The sequence below is a fragment of the Notolepis coatsorum genome (genome assembly GCF_963971535.1).
Source record: "Notolepis coatsorum genome assembly, contig: SUPER_10_unloc_2, whole genome shotgun sequence".
Lineage (NCBI taxonomy): Eukaryota > Metazoa > Chordata > Actinopteri > Aulopiformes > Paralepididae > Notolepis > Notolepis coatsorum.
Window position 1 is genome coordinate 1169061 of NW_028174871.1, and position 16702 is coordinate 1185762.

At 50.7% G+C, this 16702-nt stretch overlaps 1 protein-coding gene across 1 annotated transcript in view; it reads right to left on the minus strand.

Moving 5' to 3' along the window:
- Positions 1-16702, minus strand: part of slc38a10 (solute carrier family 38 member 10) — a gene marked incomplete at its 5' end in the record, with an annotated part of 68190 nt that overhangs the window by 12230 nt on the left and 39258 nt on the right. Inside the window, 1 exon segment of the mRNA XM_084338417.1 lies at positions 13643-13813. Within this exon segment, the coding sequence (XP_084194543.1) occupies positions 13643-13813 (171 nt within the window).

Below are 16702 nucleotides of genomic sequence, written 5' to 3' on the forward strand. Positions count from 1 at the left end.
CGAAATAACATATAACGTTACTGTTACGAAGGATCAGATTAAACCGAGTATATATATTTATTTGTTGATATATATTGAATAGTATTTGTATATCGTTTCATATCCCTTGTATATTCCTTGTACATATACACGGAATATCCCTTTAGCCTACTATAGCCCATAATAGTTCATTCTCCTATTGGACAAAGGACCAGGCGCCAGGGGACCAGCCCCCGGAGTCAAGTTCAAAGTTACCGACAAGACATGTCTGTACTAGCCCCGGCCCTGCCCAGGGATACGGCGACAGAAATGAGAGTGGCACTATTTGTTCACCGTGCATATAAATATGGCGCAAGTGAATACAGAGGCACTTAGTCAGAAACTTAGTAACCAACGTGAAGCCTCACCCACGATACGACGTGCGGTGAAGTATGGCCTGTTTGGCCCCAGAATAGCATTGAGACCGCGTGCGAATTAATAACTGAATTGTCAGAGTTTGGCACTGTACCGTCGAGTGCGACGTATTTCTATTAAGTTAATAATAGTCTATTGTGTATGGTGCATCGTGCGGTTAGAGTTCTAAAGTGACCAGCATCTCCAACGCTTCCTCGTGTTAGCTAGATTCTTATCCAGGCTGGGCCGACCACATGGCGCTTTCATCCGAGGAGATCTAGGCGAGGACCGAATGGACATGTACACTGGATTACCTACCCGACGTCTGCATAGCCCTGTGCGGCTGGAATATATATTTGCTTTGGTACTGTGATTTGTGGAGCGGATAATCGCCGACGCCTGTGAGTGTTGGATTTACCCCCGAGAGGAGTCAAGGTCGAGTCGGCGCTCAGAGAGCCTGAGGCCGCCTAGCTTTCTTCACTGTGGAGCTACAGCCTACAAGAGAACCAAGCTGTATTCGTCTGCGGATCAAGAGTCTATCGCACTGTCTTCTGTACTCGAAGTCTCCCTAGATATCGTTGACCAGACGTTCTACTACCGACAGCTCTCCTACCCCCCCTGCCGGCTTACAACCGGGAGGACCCCTTCCAGTATATCCCGCTATATCATTAAGTGTACCATAGATATAATTCCCTAAGAGCCAGGTTGTATACTTGCCTCCTGCGTAACCAGAGAATGGACATTCAGTGTTGATTTGCCTACGAATACTCATTTGCCTTACAAGTGCAATCAAATGTAATATAAGTATCATATGTACCTTTTGCTCCATTAAATACTTGATTAATACCTTTGACTGGAACCGATTTCATTGTGGGAAGTGTTCATCATATTCATATATTGTGTACTGTATGGCCAGTAGTTAAAGTACATAAAGCGGTAGTGGTTTAATGATACCATACTTATCAATACAGTCAGGGAATTGTACCCCTCAGTTACAATTGGTCCTTCGAGCCGGATAATAACTAGTGTAATATTAATATAGTGGTATTAATATTGAAATGGCCTATGATGAACACTCCACAAAACGGTCCTCCTAAAGTAGATCGCCCGCAGCGTAGACGGCAGCCACCTCAGTACTTAGAGGATTACGCTGCCAGTATACTACCTAGCCTTCTACAGACGGTAAACGCGGTAAAAGTAGAAAGTAAAATTATGTCCGACCCTATCAACCAGGATACCCCGACCACAGAGGCCCTAGTGGGTTCTAATGTAACTGACCAAGCTCACGGTGGGGACCAGGAGGGAACCGACACGACTTTACCCCCCGCCAAGACCGAAGAAGTAGTCCCCGGAGAGCTCCGGGAGGAAGATAACCCTCCAGAGATGGAACTCTGCACGGTACAAGATGAGGAGAGCGCCGCGGAGATAGAGCTCCAGGACTCCCCGCAGGAGAACGCATCTCCAACGAGTACTGCCAGGAGCGGATCATCTCAACCAGCGTCTTCCCCCAGCAAGGTGGACAAGATGCTGGCACAGGCGTTCCTCGCCAGCCTAGCAGCCTCAACAGAGCGCGATCGACTCCAAGCACAGACGCTTAGTGAGCGCGAACATTCTTCCATGGAAAGAGAACGCATTCAAGCGCAGCAACGGAGCGACGAAGATCGTATACGTCTAGAGATTAGACGCCTTCAGACGGAAGAGAATATGGCAAGAGACCGGGCAGACACCCAGCGTGCCGCTGCCGGTGCCCAAAGAGAAGCAGAGCGCGACAGAATACAAGCGCAGCTAATGGAGCAGCTGATCGCCAAGGCAACACCCCCTCCCTCCGCACTTGACCTCGTCAAGACACGGGTCAAGGGCACCCTCCCCTAACCGATCAAGCGACCCTGAACTCGACCACCAGAGAGAGCCTATACCCCCCTCCGAACCCCTTCCCCGACCGGTCCCAGTGAGACCCAGCTACAAGGAAGGAACGGTGTACACCGCGGAGAGGCTAAATAGACGACTACAGGATCTAGATGACCTGACAGAAGAAGAAGAGGGAGAGGAGGAGAGTCAAGCCCGACAGCAGCACAGTACTCCACAGGACCAGGAGGTCCAGTACAGCCCAGGCTCTACCCCCGCGGCTCTGCGCTACAGACCCCCGACTCTATTCACGGGTGAGCATGACGCACGACCAGTCCCGAGGAATAGCACCTGGATACGCGGGCCATGGTACCCTGCCGGTACCAGCCCACCGAGAGGCGTAAGAGGAGACTCGCCTAGGAGGCCTCTCTTCCAACGCTCACCGATGTGCCAGCCATCTACGGCGTCATACATTGGCACACCGACGTTTCCAGACTTCACCCATGAGAACCGAGCACAGTACACGGAGTTACGGATGTGCTTAGAGACAATGATGGTTGACGTAGCTGATGAACGCCACAAGTATGCTATCCTATTGAAGCACCTCAAGGTGCCCCGAGCGCACAACATAGCGCTGGCCTATGCCACCTCTACTACCCCATACACAGCGGCTCTAGCAGCGCTCGACCAAAGATATGGACGCATATGGGATTACGTAATACAAGAGATAAGGCATATTGACCGCCTACCCCCAGCAACAGACAATCGCTCACTAGACGACCTGTCTATCAAAGTACAATCCCTGGTAGGGATGCTGGGGGCGCAACGAGAAAAGGGTATGCACGAACTATACGCAAACTCTAATGTCGAGAGGATTTTAGAGAAGCTGCCGCCCGCCCGACAAGAGCGCTTCAGGCGGCAAAGAGACCACCGTGATCCTAACGGTCCCGAGCCATCCCTCCTAGACCTAGCCGACTTCCTGGCGAGAGAAGTCAGCAGCCTACGATTGGATACGTTCGTGCGGAGCACACCAAGCTCCAGAGAGGGACCTAGGAGAGCAAACGATGGCCGAAGATTGGTGACTGTCATGCACCAATCAGAATCAGTACCGAGCAGCAAGAACCACAGTACCCCCTCGATAAAAGAGAAGTGGAAGATGGTGTGCCCGTACTGCGAAAAGGAACACTGGTTGTCACAATGTGACCTGTTCAAGAAGATGACCGCTGAAGAAGTGAGTCAATGGATAAAGTCCAACCGACGCTGTTACCGATGTGCGCGCAGTCACATGGCAGCCGATTGCCGCTTAAAGAAGAGGTGTAGTCGGTGTGACGGAGCCCACCTAGATGTCCTACACGACAGTAACAGAAGAAAGCCTGCACCTCCCAGCAGCACAAAGGCAAGTGTTATGTACATTGACCCCGCCAGCAGCGGGGGCGCCCAGGTGCTCTTAAAGGTGGTCCGCGTAACACTGAGTTACCAAGATAAGGTCATGGACACTTACGCCGTCCTTGACGACGGGTCAGAGAAGACCCTTCTCCTCGCGTCCGCTGCGGCCCAGCTGGGGCTGCGGGGGAGCGAAAACCAGATGACGATTCGGACAATAAGAAGAGATCTAAAGACGATAAAGGGCGAGAATGTCTCCTTCACTATCGCAGCAAGCGGGCAGCCAGAGAGACGGTATAGGATTACTAATGCTTTCACCAGCCAAGAAATAGGCCTGTCGCAGTACACCTACCCCATCGCCAAGCTGATGGATAAATATGTGCACCTGCGCCAACTACCTATCCCGCTCATAGACGGTGCCACCTCGACCCTGCTGATAGGCTCCGACCATGCAGACCTCATAGTCCCGATAGACCGGGTCCACACAGGACCCAGAGGCTGTCCTGCAGCAGTCGAGACCCGCCTAGGATGGACATTACAAGGCCCCCTCGCTAAGTCTCTTAACCGAACAGCAGCCACTAACTGCCTCCACTCCAGAGTGACAGAAGAAGACACCACTCTCCTACAGCACGTCGAGAGGCTATGGACACTAGAGACAATGCCCTTTAAGAACGAAAAGAAAGACATTCGTTCCAAGGAAGACATTTACGCTATAGCCCTCCTCGAGCAAGGGACAAAGAGAGTCAACGTCAACGGAGTGATGAGATAGGCAACTCCACTCCTGAGGCGAGAGGGTATGCCTACCTTTCACGCCACAAAAGAAGCGACGGAGCGGTATCTATTGAACACAGAGCGGCGCCTAGCCAGAGACCCCGCTCAAGAGACTGTGTACCGCGCTGAGATTAACAAGCTAATCACAGCGGGACACATAAAGAAAATTGACATTAAAGAGGCCGATCAGACGACCGAATCATGGTACGTGCCGCACCACAAAGTCCACCACAACGGCAAGGATCGTATTGTGTTCAACTGCAGCTACCAGATCGGATCACAAAATCTGAATAAAGAGCTCTTGCCCGGCCCAACACTCGGCCCCTCTCTACTAGGCGTGTTACTACGTTTCCGCCAAGACAAGGTGGCCATCAGCGGCGACATCAAAGAGATGTTCCTGCAGGTGAGACTAGTGGAGGAGGACAAGCCCCTGCTGCGGTTCCGATGGAGAGAGAGGATCGGGGATGAGCAACCAGCCATCTATCAATGGGAAGTCCTCCCTTTCGGAACCATATGCAGCCCATGCTGTGCCACGTTTGCACTGCAAAAACACGTCGCAGAGGACCCAGCAGCAGATGAAGAGGTCCGACAAAGTGTAGGAAATAGTTTCTACGTGGACAACTGTTTGCAAAGCGTCTCGACGCCAGAAGAAGCCGAGGCTCTTCTACTCAAGCTCCGCGCCTCCCTGATCAAAGGCGGCTTTGATCTCAGGCAGTGGGCCAGCAGCGACCCGCAAGTATTGCGCAGCCTCTCCCCCGAGGACAAGGCAGCGAGCAGCGAGACCTGGATGGCGACCATCCCAGGAGAAGCCCAAGAAATGACACTAGGACTAGTCTGGCGCTTCAAAACAGACTCGCTCCATTATAGACACAAACCCCTGACCAAGGAGCAGGGAAGGTCGACGGCACTACCGACCACCAGACGGAGTGTATACAGAACACTCGCCAGACAATATGACCCGTTGGGATGTATTCTACCTTACACCACCAGGGCAAAGACGATTGTAAGAGTGTTATGGGACAAGGACCAGGGCTGGGACGACCCCATACCCGAACACCTTGCATCCACATGGAGAGAGTGGGAGACGGAACTCCGCTCACTCCCAGGTGTTAACATACGCCGCAGCTACTTCCCACCCACAGTGAGGCCAGAGACATGCAAGATGGATCTACACGTCTTCAGCGACGCCTCCGAAGTAGCCTACGGTTCGGTGGCTTACTTGCGTGCCTGAGAGGAGGGAGGAGAAATACATACTGCTTTCATCCTGGCTCGCTCAAGAATAGCCCCACGAAAGCAACAATCTATCCCGCGTCTAGAGCTCTGCGCAGCCCTAGCAGGAGCGCAGCTCGCCACGTTAATCCAACGTGAACTCACCATTCCGGTGCAAAGAACAATCTTGTGGTCAGACTCCACGACAGTACTCACATGGATCCGGTCTGATTCGTGCAGATACAAGGTCTTCGTGGGAGTCAGAGTCACAGAGATTCAAGAGTTAACAGAAGTAGTGAGCTGGAGGTATGTGGACACAAAACACAACCCAGCTGACGTCATCACCCGGGGAATGTCCCTGGATGACCTCACCCGTCACAACCTATACAGTGACGGACCAGAGTTTCTCAAGCTCCCGGAAGAAGAGTGGCCTACACCCACCCCACGGGAGGCGAGTAAAGAGGAGGCCGAAAACAAGAAATCTATGTTCTGTGGATTGAACACACTCGTCTCCACAGACCCCGACATAGACGATTGCCTCACCCTAGAGAGTGCGCAGCTAAAGACATTTCTGTGGCACCACCCAGAGGTTCAGCCCACTACTGACATTTCAGCAGCTGACTACGAAGAAGCAGAACTTCTTCTACTACAACGAGCCCAGAGAGACTCGTTCCCCGACGAGCTAGACTGTCTACAGGGAGCAAAGCCCGTCCCATCAGACAGCAGACTGCTCCACCTAGCACCCGAGAGCGACGCCCATAGTCTCATCAGAGTGGGTGGTCGTCTGCGGAGAGCCCCAGACTTACCGGATGACGTCAAGTACCCGATAGTCTTGAACAGCCGACACAAGGTCACAGAGCTGATCATAAAGAAATACGACGAGGATGTGCACCACGCAGGGGCAGAGAGAGTCTTCGCGGAGATCAGACGTCGTTATTGGATACTGCAAGGGAGAGAAGCAGTGCGGCGCTTCCAGCGAACCTGTCTAGACTGTCGTAAGTGGCGAGCACAGCCCAGTATACCCCGGATGGCAGACCTACCTACCTGTCGCCTCCGACTCGGCGACAAGCCTTTTCACTCCACCGGTATGGACTGTTTCGGCCCACTGTATATAAAGAAAGGAAGAGGAACCGAGAAGCGGTGGGGTATTGTATTCAAATGCATGACCACCAGAGCGATACATATCGAACTCCTTCCAACCATGAGCACAGACTCATTCCTTATGGCCTTCCGAAGATTCACATCACGGAAAGGCAAACCGTCTATATTGTTGTCTGATCACGGGACAAACTTCAAAGGCGGAGAAAGAGAGCTGAGAGAGAGCTTCCAAGCTATGGGCCCAGAACTTAAGACCCACCTCGCTCCATCCCAGATTGACTTCCAGTTTAATCCCCCGAACGCACCTCACTTCGGTGGAACTTGGGAACGAGAAGTACGTTCCATAAAGACAGCCCTGTACGCCGTGCTTGGGGCCCAGACCGTGGCGGAAGAAGTCTTAATGACAGTCCTCACGGAGATCGAGGGAGTATTGAACTCAAAGCCCCTCGGTTACGTCTCAAGTGATGTAGCAGATGTCGACCCAGTCACCCCCAACACACTCTTGATGGGGCGGCTGGACCCCGCGCTACCCCAGACAATGTACAGGCCTGAAGAAGCGAACGGCCGAAGAATGTGGAGGTACAGTCAAGTATTGGCTGACAAGTTTTGGAACAGCTTCCTACTCCACTATCTACCGTCTCTACAGACCCGCCAGAAATGGGTAAAAGAGAGAGACAATTTGACAGAAGGAACAGTCGTCATGATTATCGACCAGTCACTACCCCGAGCTATGTGGCCGGCTGGCCGCGTAAGCAAAGTGATCACCGGTGCCGACGGAAAGGTCCGAGCAGCTGAAGTGCTCGTCCAAGGGCGGACCTACACCCGACCCGTGGCGAGGCTAATAGAACTGCCAAGGCTCCCCGATACCATCGATGACGACCATGACCCCATGACTTTGTGAATTGACTGACCCTCACAGCAGACATTGAGTAGTGGACAGTGCGGTTAATCTGTCTCTGCTTAGCTAATTAGGTGGGACTAATTAGGGGGCGGCTGTTACGAAGGATCAGATTAAACCGAGTATATATATTTATTTGTTGATATATATTGAATAGTATTTGTATATCGTTTGATATCCCTTGTATATTCCTTGTACATATACACGGAATATCCCTTTAGCCTACTATAGCCCATAATAGTTCATTCTCCTATTGGACAAAGGACCAGGCGCCAGGGGACCAGCCCCTGGAGTCAAGTTCAAAGTTACCGACAAGACATGTCTGTACTAGCCCCGGCCCTGCCCAGGGATACGGCGACAGAAATGAGAGTGGCACTATTTGTTCACCGTGCATATAAATATGGCGCAAGTGAATACAGAGGCACTTAGTCAGAAACTTAGTAACCAACGTGAAGCCTCACCCACGATCGACGTGCGGTGAAGTATGGCCTGTTTGGCCCCAGAATAGCATTGAGACCGCGTGCGAATTAATAACTGAATTGTCAGAGTTTGGCACTGTACCGTCGAGTGCGACGTATTTCTATTAAGTTAATAATAGTCTATTGTGTATGGTGCATCGTGCGGTTAGAGTTCTAAAGTGACCAGCATCTCCAACGCTTCCTCGTGTTAGCTAGATTCTTATCCAGGCTGGGCCGACCACATGGCGCTTTCATCCGAGGAGATCTAGGCGAGGACCGAATGGACATGTAGACTGGATTACCTACCCGACGTCTGCATAGCCCTGTGCGGCTGGAATATATATTTGCTTTGGTACTGTGATTTGTGGAGCGGATAATCGCCGACGCCTGTGAGTGTTGGATTTACCCCCGAGAGGAGTCAAGGTCGAGTCGGCGCTCAGAGAGCCTGAGGCCGCCTAGCTTTCTTCACTGTGGAGCTACAGCCTACAAGAGAACCAAGCTGTATTCGTCTGCGGATCAAGAGTCTATCGCACTGTCTTCTGTACTCGAAGTCTCCCTAGATATCGTTGACCAGACGTTCTACTACCGACAGCTCTCCTACCCCCCCTGCCGGCTTACAACCGGGAGGACCCCTTCCAGTATATCCCGCTATATCATTAAGTGTACCATAGATATAATTCCCTAAGAGCCAGGTTGTATACTTGCCTCCTGCGTAACCAGAGAATGGACATTCAGTGTTGATTTGCCTACGAATACTCATTTGCCTTACAAGTGCAATCAAATGTAATATAAGTATCATATGTACCTTTTGCTCCATTAAATACTTGATTAATACCTTTGACTGGAACCGATTTCATTGTGGGAAGTGTTCATCATATTCATATATTGTGTACTGTATGGCCAGTAGTTAAAGTACATAAAGCGGTAGTGGTTTAATGATACCATACTTATCAATACAGTCAGGGAATTGTACCCCTCAGTTACAGTTACAGTTCCACACTGATGTACAGTGAGTGTCTAATATGGCCTGTCTAGACTGTCGTAAGTGGCGAGCACAGCCCAGTATACCCCGGATGGCAGACCTACCTCCCTGTCGCCTCCGACTCGGCGACAAGCCTTTTCACTCCACCGGTATGGACTGTTTCGGCCCGCTGTATATAAAGAAAGGAAGAGGAACCGAGAAGCGGTGGGGTATTGTATTCAAATGCATGACCACCAGAGCGATACATATCGAACTCCTTCCAACCATGAGCACAGACTCATTCCTTATGGCCTTCCGAAGATTCACATCACGGAAAGGCAAACCGTCTATATTGTTGTCTGATCACGGGACAAACTTCAAAGGCGGAGAAAGAGAGCTGAGAGAGAGCTTCCAAGCTATGGGCCCAGAACTTAAGACCCACCTCGCTCCATCCCAGATTGACTTCCAGTTTAATCCCCCGAACGCACCTCACTTCGGTGGAACTTGGGAACGAGAAGTACGTTCCATAAAGACAGCCCTGTACGCCGTGCTTGGGGCCCAGACCGTGGCGGAAGAAGTCTTAATGACAGTCCTCACGGAGATCGAGGGAGTATTGAACTCAAAGCCCCTCGGTTACGTCTCAAGTGATGTAGCAGATGTCGACCCAGTCACCCCCAACACACTCTTGATGGGGCGGCTGGACCCCGCGCTACCCCAGACAATGTACAGGCCTGAAGAAGCGAACGGCCGAAGAATGTGGAGGTACAGTCAAGTATTGGCTGACAAGTTTTGGAACAGCTTCCTACTCCACTATCTACCGTCTCTACAGACCCGCCAGAAATGGGTAAAAGAGAGAGACAATTTGACAGAAGGAACAGTCGTCATGATTATCGACCAGTCACTACCCCGAGCTATGTGGCCGGCTGGCCGCGTAAGCAAAGTGATCACCGGTGCCGACGGAAAGGTCCGAGCAGCTGAAGTGCTCGTCCAAGGGCGGACCTACACCCGACCCGTGGCGAGGCTAATAGAACTGCCAAGGCTCCCCGATACCATCGATGACGACCATGACCCCATGACTTTGTGAATTGACTGACCCTCACAGCAGACATTGAGTAGTGGACAGTGCGGTTAATCTGTCTCTGCTTAGCTAATTAGGTGGGACTAATTAGGGGGCGGCTGTTACGAAGGATCAGATTAAACCGAGTATATATATTTATTTGTTGATATATATTGAATAGTATTTGTATATCGTTTGATATCCCTTGTATATTCCTTGTACATATACACGGAATATCCCTTTAGCCTACTATAGCCCATAATAGTTCATTCTCCTATTGGACAAAGGACCAGGCGCCAGGGGACCAGCCCCTGGAGTCAAGTTCAAAGTTACCGACAAGACATGTCTGTACTAGCCCCGGCCCTGCCCAGGGATACGGCGACAGAAATGAGAGTGGCACTATTTGTTCACCGTGCATATAAATATGGCGCAAGTGAATACAGAGGCACTTAGTCAGAAACTTAGTAACCAACGTGAAGCCTCACCCACGATCGACGTGCGGTGAAGTATGGCCTGTTTGGCCCCAGAATAGCATTGAGACCGCGTGCGAATTAATAACTGAATTGTCAGAGTTTGGCACTGTACCGTCGAGTGCGACGTATTTCTATTAAGTTAATAATAGTCTATTGTGTATGGTGCATCGTGCGGTTAGAGTTCTAAAGTGACCAGCATCTCCAACGCTTCCTCGTGTTAGCTAGATTCTTATCCAGGCTGGGCCGACCACATGGCGCTTTCATCCGAGGAGATCTAGGCGAGGACCGAATGGACATGTAGACTGGATTACCTACCCGACGTCTGCATAGCCCTGTGCGGCTGGAATATATATTTGCTTTGGTACTGTGATTTGTGGAGCGGATAATCGCCGACGCCTGTGAGTGTTGGATTTACCCCCGAGAGGAGTCAAGGTCGAGTCGGCGCTCAGAGAGCCTGAGGCCGCCTAGCTTTCTTCACTGTGGAGCTACAGCCTACAAGAGAACCAAGCTGTATTCGTCTGCGGATCAAGAGTCTATCGCACTGTCTTCTGTACTCGAAGTCTCCCTAGATATCGTTGACCAGACGTTCTACTACCGACAGCTCTCCTACCCCCCCTGCCGGCTTACAACCGGGAGGACCCCTTCCAGTATATCCCGCTATATCATTAAGTGTACCATAGATATAATTCCCTAAGAGCCAGGTTGTATACTTGCCTCCTGCGTAACCAGAGAATGGACATTCAGTGTTGATTTGCCTACGAATACTCATTTGCCTTACAAGTGCAATCAAATGTAATATAAGTATCATATGTACCTTTTGCTCCATTAAATACTTGATTAATACCTTTGACTGGAACCGATTTCATTGTGGGAAGTGTTCATCATATTCATATATTGTGTACTGTATGGCCAGTAGTTAAAGTACATAAAGCGGTAGTGGTTTAATGATACCATACTTATCAATACAGTCAGGGAATTGTACCCCTCAGTTACAGTTACAGTTCCACACTGATGTACAGTGAGTGTCTAATATGGCTGTCGCGAAGTCATGCCTCTCCCTCTGACAATATCATAATGATGTGTTTTCTATATTATATCCACAATCATTCATCTAAAAATTGTATGGGCTTTGATTAAACATGTAACCTACACCTACTGTAACTTACTGTACCTCCGCTTCCTACAGCACAGCAGGTAATGGCGTTAATCAATGGAACGCGAAACATAATAACGTTACGCTTTCTAGTTCAGCGCATTTCATAACTGTATGGGCTTTGTTTATACACGAGTGAAACAGCAGCCCAACACAAGTGCGCTGCCGCTCGCTTGCGCTCCTTGGATTTCATTTGGGACGTGGGACGACTGCGCTTGCCTGCGCGTGGGGGCGCGGCCAATCAGAGAAAAGCCGAACACAAGTTGGTTGCCTTTAATATTCACGCTTCCCGGTTCCATTCCCGCTCCTCCCAGGCAGCGTGTCTAAGTGTACTTGAGCAAGACTCTTAACCCCTAATTGCTCCCGATGAGCAGGTCGGCACCTTGCATGGTTGCCTCCGCCGTCGGTGTGTGAATGTGAGGAACAAAAACAGTAAAGCGCCTTGGATAAAAAGCGCTATATATAAATGCACCATTTACACAGAGTCAAGTCCATACATATTTGGACATCAACACGATTGTCATCATTTTGGCTCTGCACACCGCAATGGATTTGAAATGAAACCATCTAACTGTAGTATTTCATTTGCAATCTCCTTGTAAATTATATAACGAGGGAATAACACACCTGGAACAGCTGCTACTGCAATTGTCCAATTACTTTTGGTCCCTTAAAAAAAAATGTAGTGTTGTAATTCCTACACGGTTCACCGGATTTGGATGTAAACACCCTCAAATTAAAAGCTGAATGTCTGCACTTAAAGCGCATCTTGATCGTTTCATTTCAAGTCCATTGCGGTGGTGGTGTGCAGCAGAGCCGAGATGATGAACATGGTGTTGATGACTGTGTGACCACATGACTATACAAGCTCCAGGGGAGCAGCATGTCACCTGCAGTACTGCAGCTCTGTGATGATTTAGAACCAGAGATGGATATAGACCAGGGGTTCTCAAACTCATATTATTATAATACCACAACCCCATTTTATTTAGGATTTTTTTTTGGCGACCCCACACTTAACTCATTCTGCGCCGTTCACGCATATGTACGCGTTTGTCCGCCAATCGAATAACGCCAACCACGCGTATATATACGTTATTGAATCGTTATTTCTTTTATTCGCCATTTCCATTCATAAACATGCAGGCAGCTGTGTGTTATCACTGGGAATGGGTCTGAGATCGCAAAAGTCCAATACCGCCGGCTAACGCCTTGCGGCCGCTATTGCACTCCTTTTGAAACGATGTGGCTTGGTGTCTGGGCCGAGCTGCGGCGTGCGGGCGGGGTCTAACTACTCGGGCAGGGCAAGCGGTTATAACGGATGCATCGACGAGGGTCACCCCCCCCCCCCCCCCCCCGTTCATGTTCAATGCTGGATTACGTTGGAAACACGATCACGAGTGAGTACTTGGAATGGCGATCAGATTATTGGATTGTTCTTTTTGCAGTACATCATAGACAAGGTAAGGGCTATATGTTATCAATCTTGCGTTGATCCGATAATTCCTTCCCCGCGATCGGAGCGTGCGTCTGTAATGTACTGTGTAACGTGTTCCGTTGGTGACGGTCGAAGCATAGAAACCCCCCCCCCCCACCCTTTCATGTATGCATGATGAAACATAATATCGATAATCTAGCATTGATTTCAGATTGATTATTGATCCAGGCAAGGAATGGCACGATTTTATTTTTTTACATTTATTTAACCTTTATTTACCCAGGCAAGCAAGTAAGAACTAATTCAGATTTTATTTATTGTCAAAAGTATGCATAATGTTGTGTTAATTCCACAACAAGAGATATGTAATGTTACCTGAAATTATTCAGTTTTGGGGGGGACGGGGACCCTGCATATATCGGTATCGGTTGATATCGGTATCGGAAATTAAGAGTTGGACAATATTGGTATATCGGTATCGGTAAAAAAGCCAATATCGAACATCCCTAGTTCCAAGGTTCCATACCAGCGTCGGGGCGATCCAGCTGAACCTCCTCTTCCTTGGTCCTCTCGGGCAGCTCCACCGGCCCCTTGATCTGGGGGGGCTCGGCTCGGCCCCTCTCCGCGGGCTGGACCACCTCTATGGGGGGCTTGACTCTCTCCGCCACCTCCACTGGCTTCTTCACCACAGGTATTTCTACACACAGAGAGACACACAAAACCATGCTCACGGTTACTGTATATCCAATCCACTCCACTTTATTTATAAAGCACATTTAAAAACAACAAAGTTGACCAAAGTGCTGTACAAGTCCACAACATAAGATAAAACATAGAACATAAAAAAAATTGTTTTTGAATAAAAGCACACAATAAAAAACAGTACAATGTGTCACATAAAAAGGCAGGTCTCTCAAAACTGTTTAAAAACCGAAAGCCAGAGCAAATAGGTGTGTCTTGAGGCGTGATTTGAACCCCTGCAGAGTGGGGGCCTGTCTAACATGCAGAGTGGGGGCCTGCCTAACATGCAGAGTGGGGGCCTGTCTAACATGCAGAGTGGGGGCCTGCCTAACCTGCAGAGTGGGGGCCTGCCTAACATGCAGAGTGGGGGCCTGCCTAACCTGCAGAGTGGGGGCCTGTCTAACCTGCAGAGTGGGGGCCTGCCTAACATGCAGAGTGGGGGCCTGTCTAACATGCAGAGTGGGGGCCTGCCTAACCTGCAGAGTGGGGGCCTGCCTAACATGCAGAGTGGGGGCCTGTCTAACATGCAGAGTGGGGGCCTGTCTGACATGCAGAGTGGGGGCCTGTCTGACATGCAGAGTGGGGGCCTGTCTAACATGCAGAGTGGGGGCCTGCCTAACATGCAGAGTGGGGGCCTAACATGCAGAGTGGGGGCCTGTCTAACATGCAGAGTGGGGGCCTGCCTAACATGCAGAGTGGGGGCCTGTCTAACATGCAGAGTGGGGGCCTGCCTAACATGCAGAGTGGGGGCCTGCCTAACATGCAGAGTGGGGGCCTGTCTAACATGCAGAGTGGGGGCCTGCCTAACATGCAGAGTGGGGGCCTGCCTAACCTGCAGAGTGGGGGCCTGCCTAACATGCAGAGTGGGGGCCTGCCTAACCTGCAGAGTGGGGGCCTGTCTAACCTGCAGAGTGGGGGCCTGCCTAACATGCAGAGTGGGGGCCTGCCTAACCTGCAGAGTGGGGGCCTGTCTAACATGCAGAGTGGGGGCCTGCCTAACATGCAGAGTGGGGGCCTGCCTAACCTGCAGAGTGGGGGCCTGCCTAACATGCAGAGTGGGGGCCTGCCTAACATGCAGAGTGGGGGCCTGTCTAACATGCAGAGTGGGGGCCTGTCTAACATGCAGAGTGGGGGCCTGTCTAACATGCAGAGTGGGGGCCTGCCTAACATGCAGAGTGGGGGCCTGTCTAACATGCAGAGTGGGGGCCTGTCTAACATGCAGAGTGGGGGCCTGTCTAACATGCAGAGTGGGGGCCTGCCTAACATGCAGAGTGGGGGCCTGTCTAACATGCAGAGTGGGGGCCTGTCTAACATGCAGAGTGGGGGCCTGCCTAACATGCAGAGTGGGGGCCTGCCTAACATGCAGAGTGGGGGCCTGTCTAACATGCAGAGTGGGGGCCTGTCTAACATGCAGAGTGGGGGCCTGTCTAACATGCAGAGTGGGGGCCTGTCTAACATGCAGAGTGGGGGCCTGTCTAACATGCAGAGTGGGGGCCTGTCTAACATGCAGAGTGGGGGCCTGTCTAACATGCAGAGTGGGGGCCTGTCTAACATGCAGAGTGGGGGCCTGCCTAACATGCAGTGGCAGCTCATTCCAGAGCTTTGGGGCTGCCACTGCAAAAGCACGGTCCCCCCTATAAGCTTCAGCCTGGAGTTTGGAACGGCCAAGAGGAGCTGGTCAGAGGACCTGAGGGACCTTGGGGGGAACATAGGGTTCCAGCAGGTCCAAGAGGTACCCCGGTGCCAAGCCGTTCAGACATTTAAAAGCAAACAGTAAAACCTTAAAATCGATTCTAAAACGCACAGGAATATGGATTCGAACGCACTTTGAATATAACGTAAAACATCCGTAAAACAAACCTGCGATGATTTAGAAACTTAAGTATAATTGTAATATTCTGTGTAGAGGAATCCCTTTTGGTTGCCCCCCAAACAATAGCTTAACTCACACCTAGGTGAGGTGGGAGGCCAGGGGCTACGGCCCCCACCCCTCTCTATTCTTAACCCTTTCACTGCCACACTACAGAAGGTTAACCCTTTACTATCACACTGCCGACGGTTACCGTGTGATAGTAAAGGGTTAACCTGCTGTCGTGTGGCAGTGAAAGGGTTAACCTGCCGTCGTGTGGCAGTGAAAGGGTCAACCTGCTGTCGTGTGGCAGTGAAAGGGTTAACCTGCTGTCGTGGTGTGGCAGTGAACGGGTTAAACTCATTGTCCCCTCGTCTCCCTGACAGTGTTCTCCCAGTAGCCATGAAGAGAGCACTCCTCTTAGCCCAAGCGATGCGTTTTCACTATTATACCTATATTAATAATACAAATAATAATTCATTACATTTATATAGAGCTTTTCTAGACACTCAAAGCGCTCCCCACAATGTAGGATGGAAATTGCCTCCTTCACCACCACTGGTAGAACTCACCCTTGGGCTACGCAGGCTCAATGGCTGCCACACACACTGGCACCAGGCACACATTACACTGTGACTACACAATGGCTGAACGACTCAGGAGACAGGGATTGATATCAGCCAATTAAGGGGAGAGGGATGATTAGGTGGCCTTGATGTCAGAGACCTGATTAGGAATTTGGCCAGGAACATCGGGGAACCCCCTACTCTTTATGACCGAGATTCATTCAGGACCTCGGTTTAGCGTCTCATCCGAAGGACGGCACCGTAACAGGGGCATTGTTACTGCCAAGTCCAGAGGACAGAGTGCCCCCTGCTGGACAACAACAACAACACCACCACCACTTTCAGACAGCAGCCTTGACCGGGGCTCGAACCGGTGATCTTCCGATCGTGAGTCCGGAGCTCTACTCGGGTAGTAGCCCACGCTGCGGGA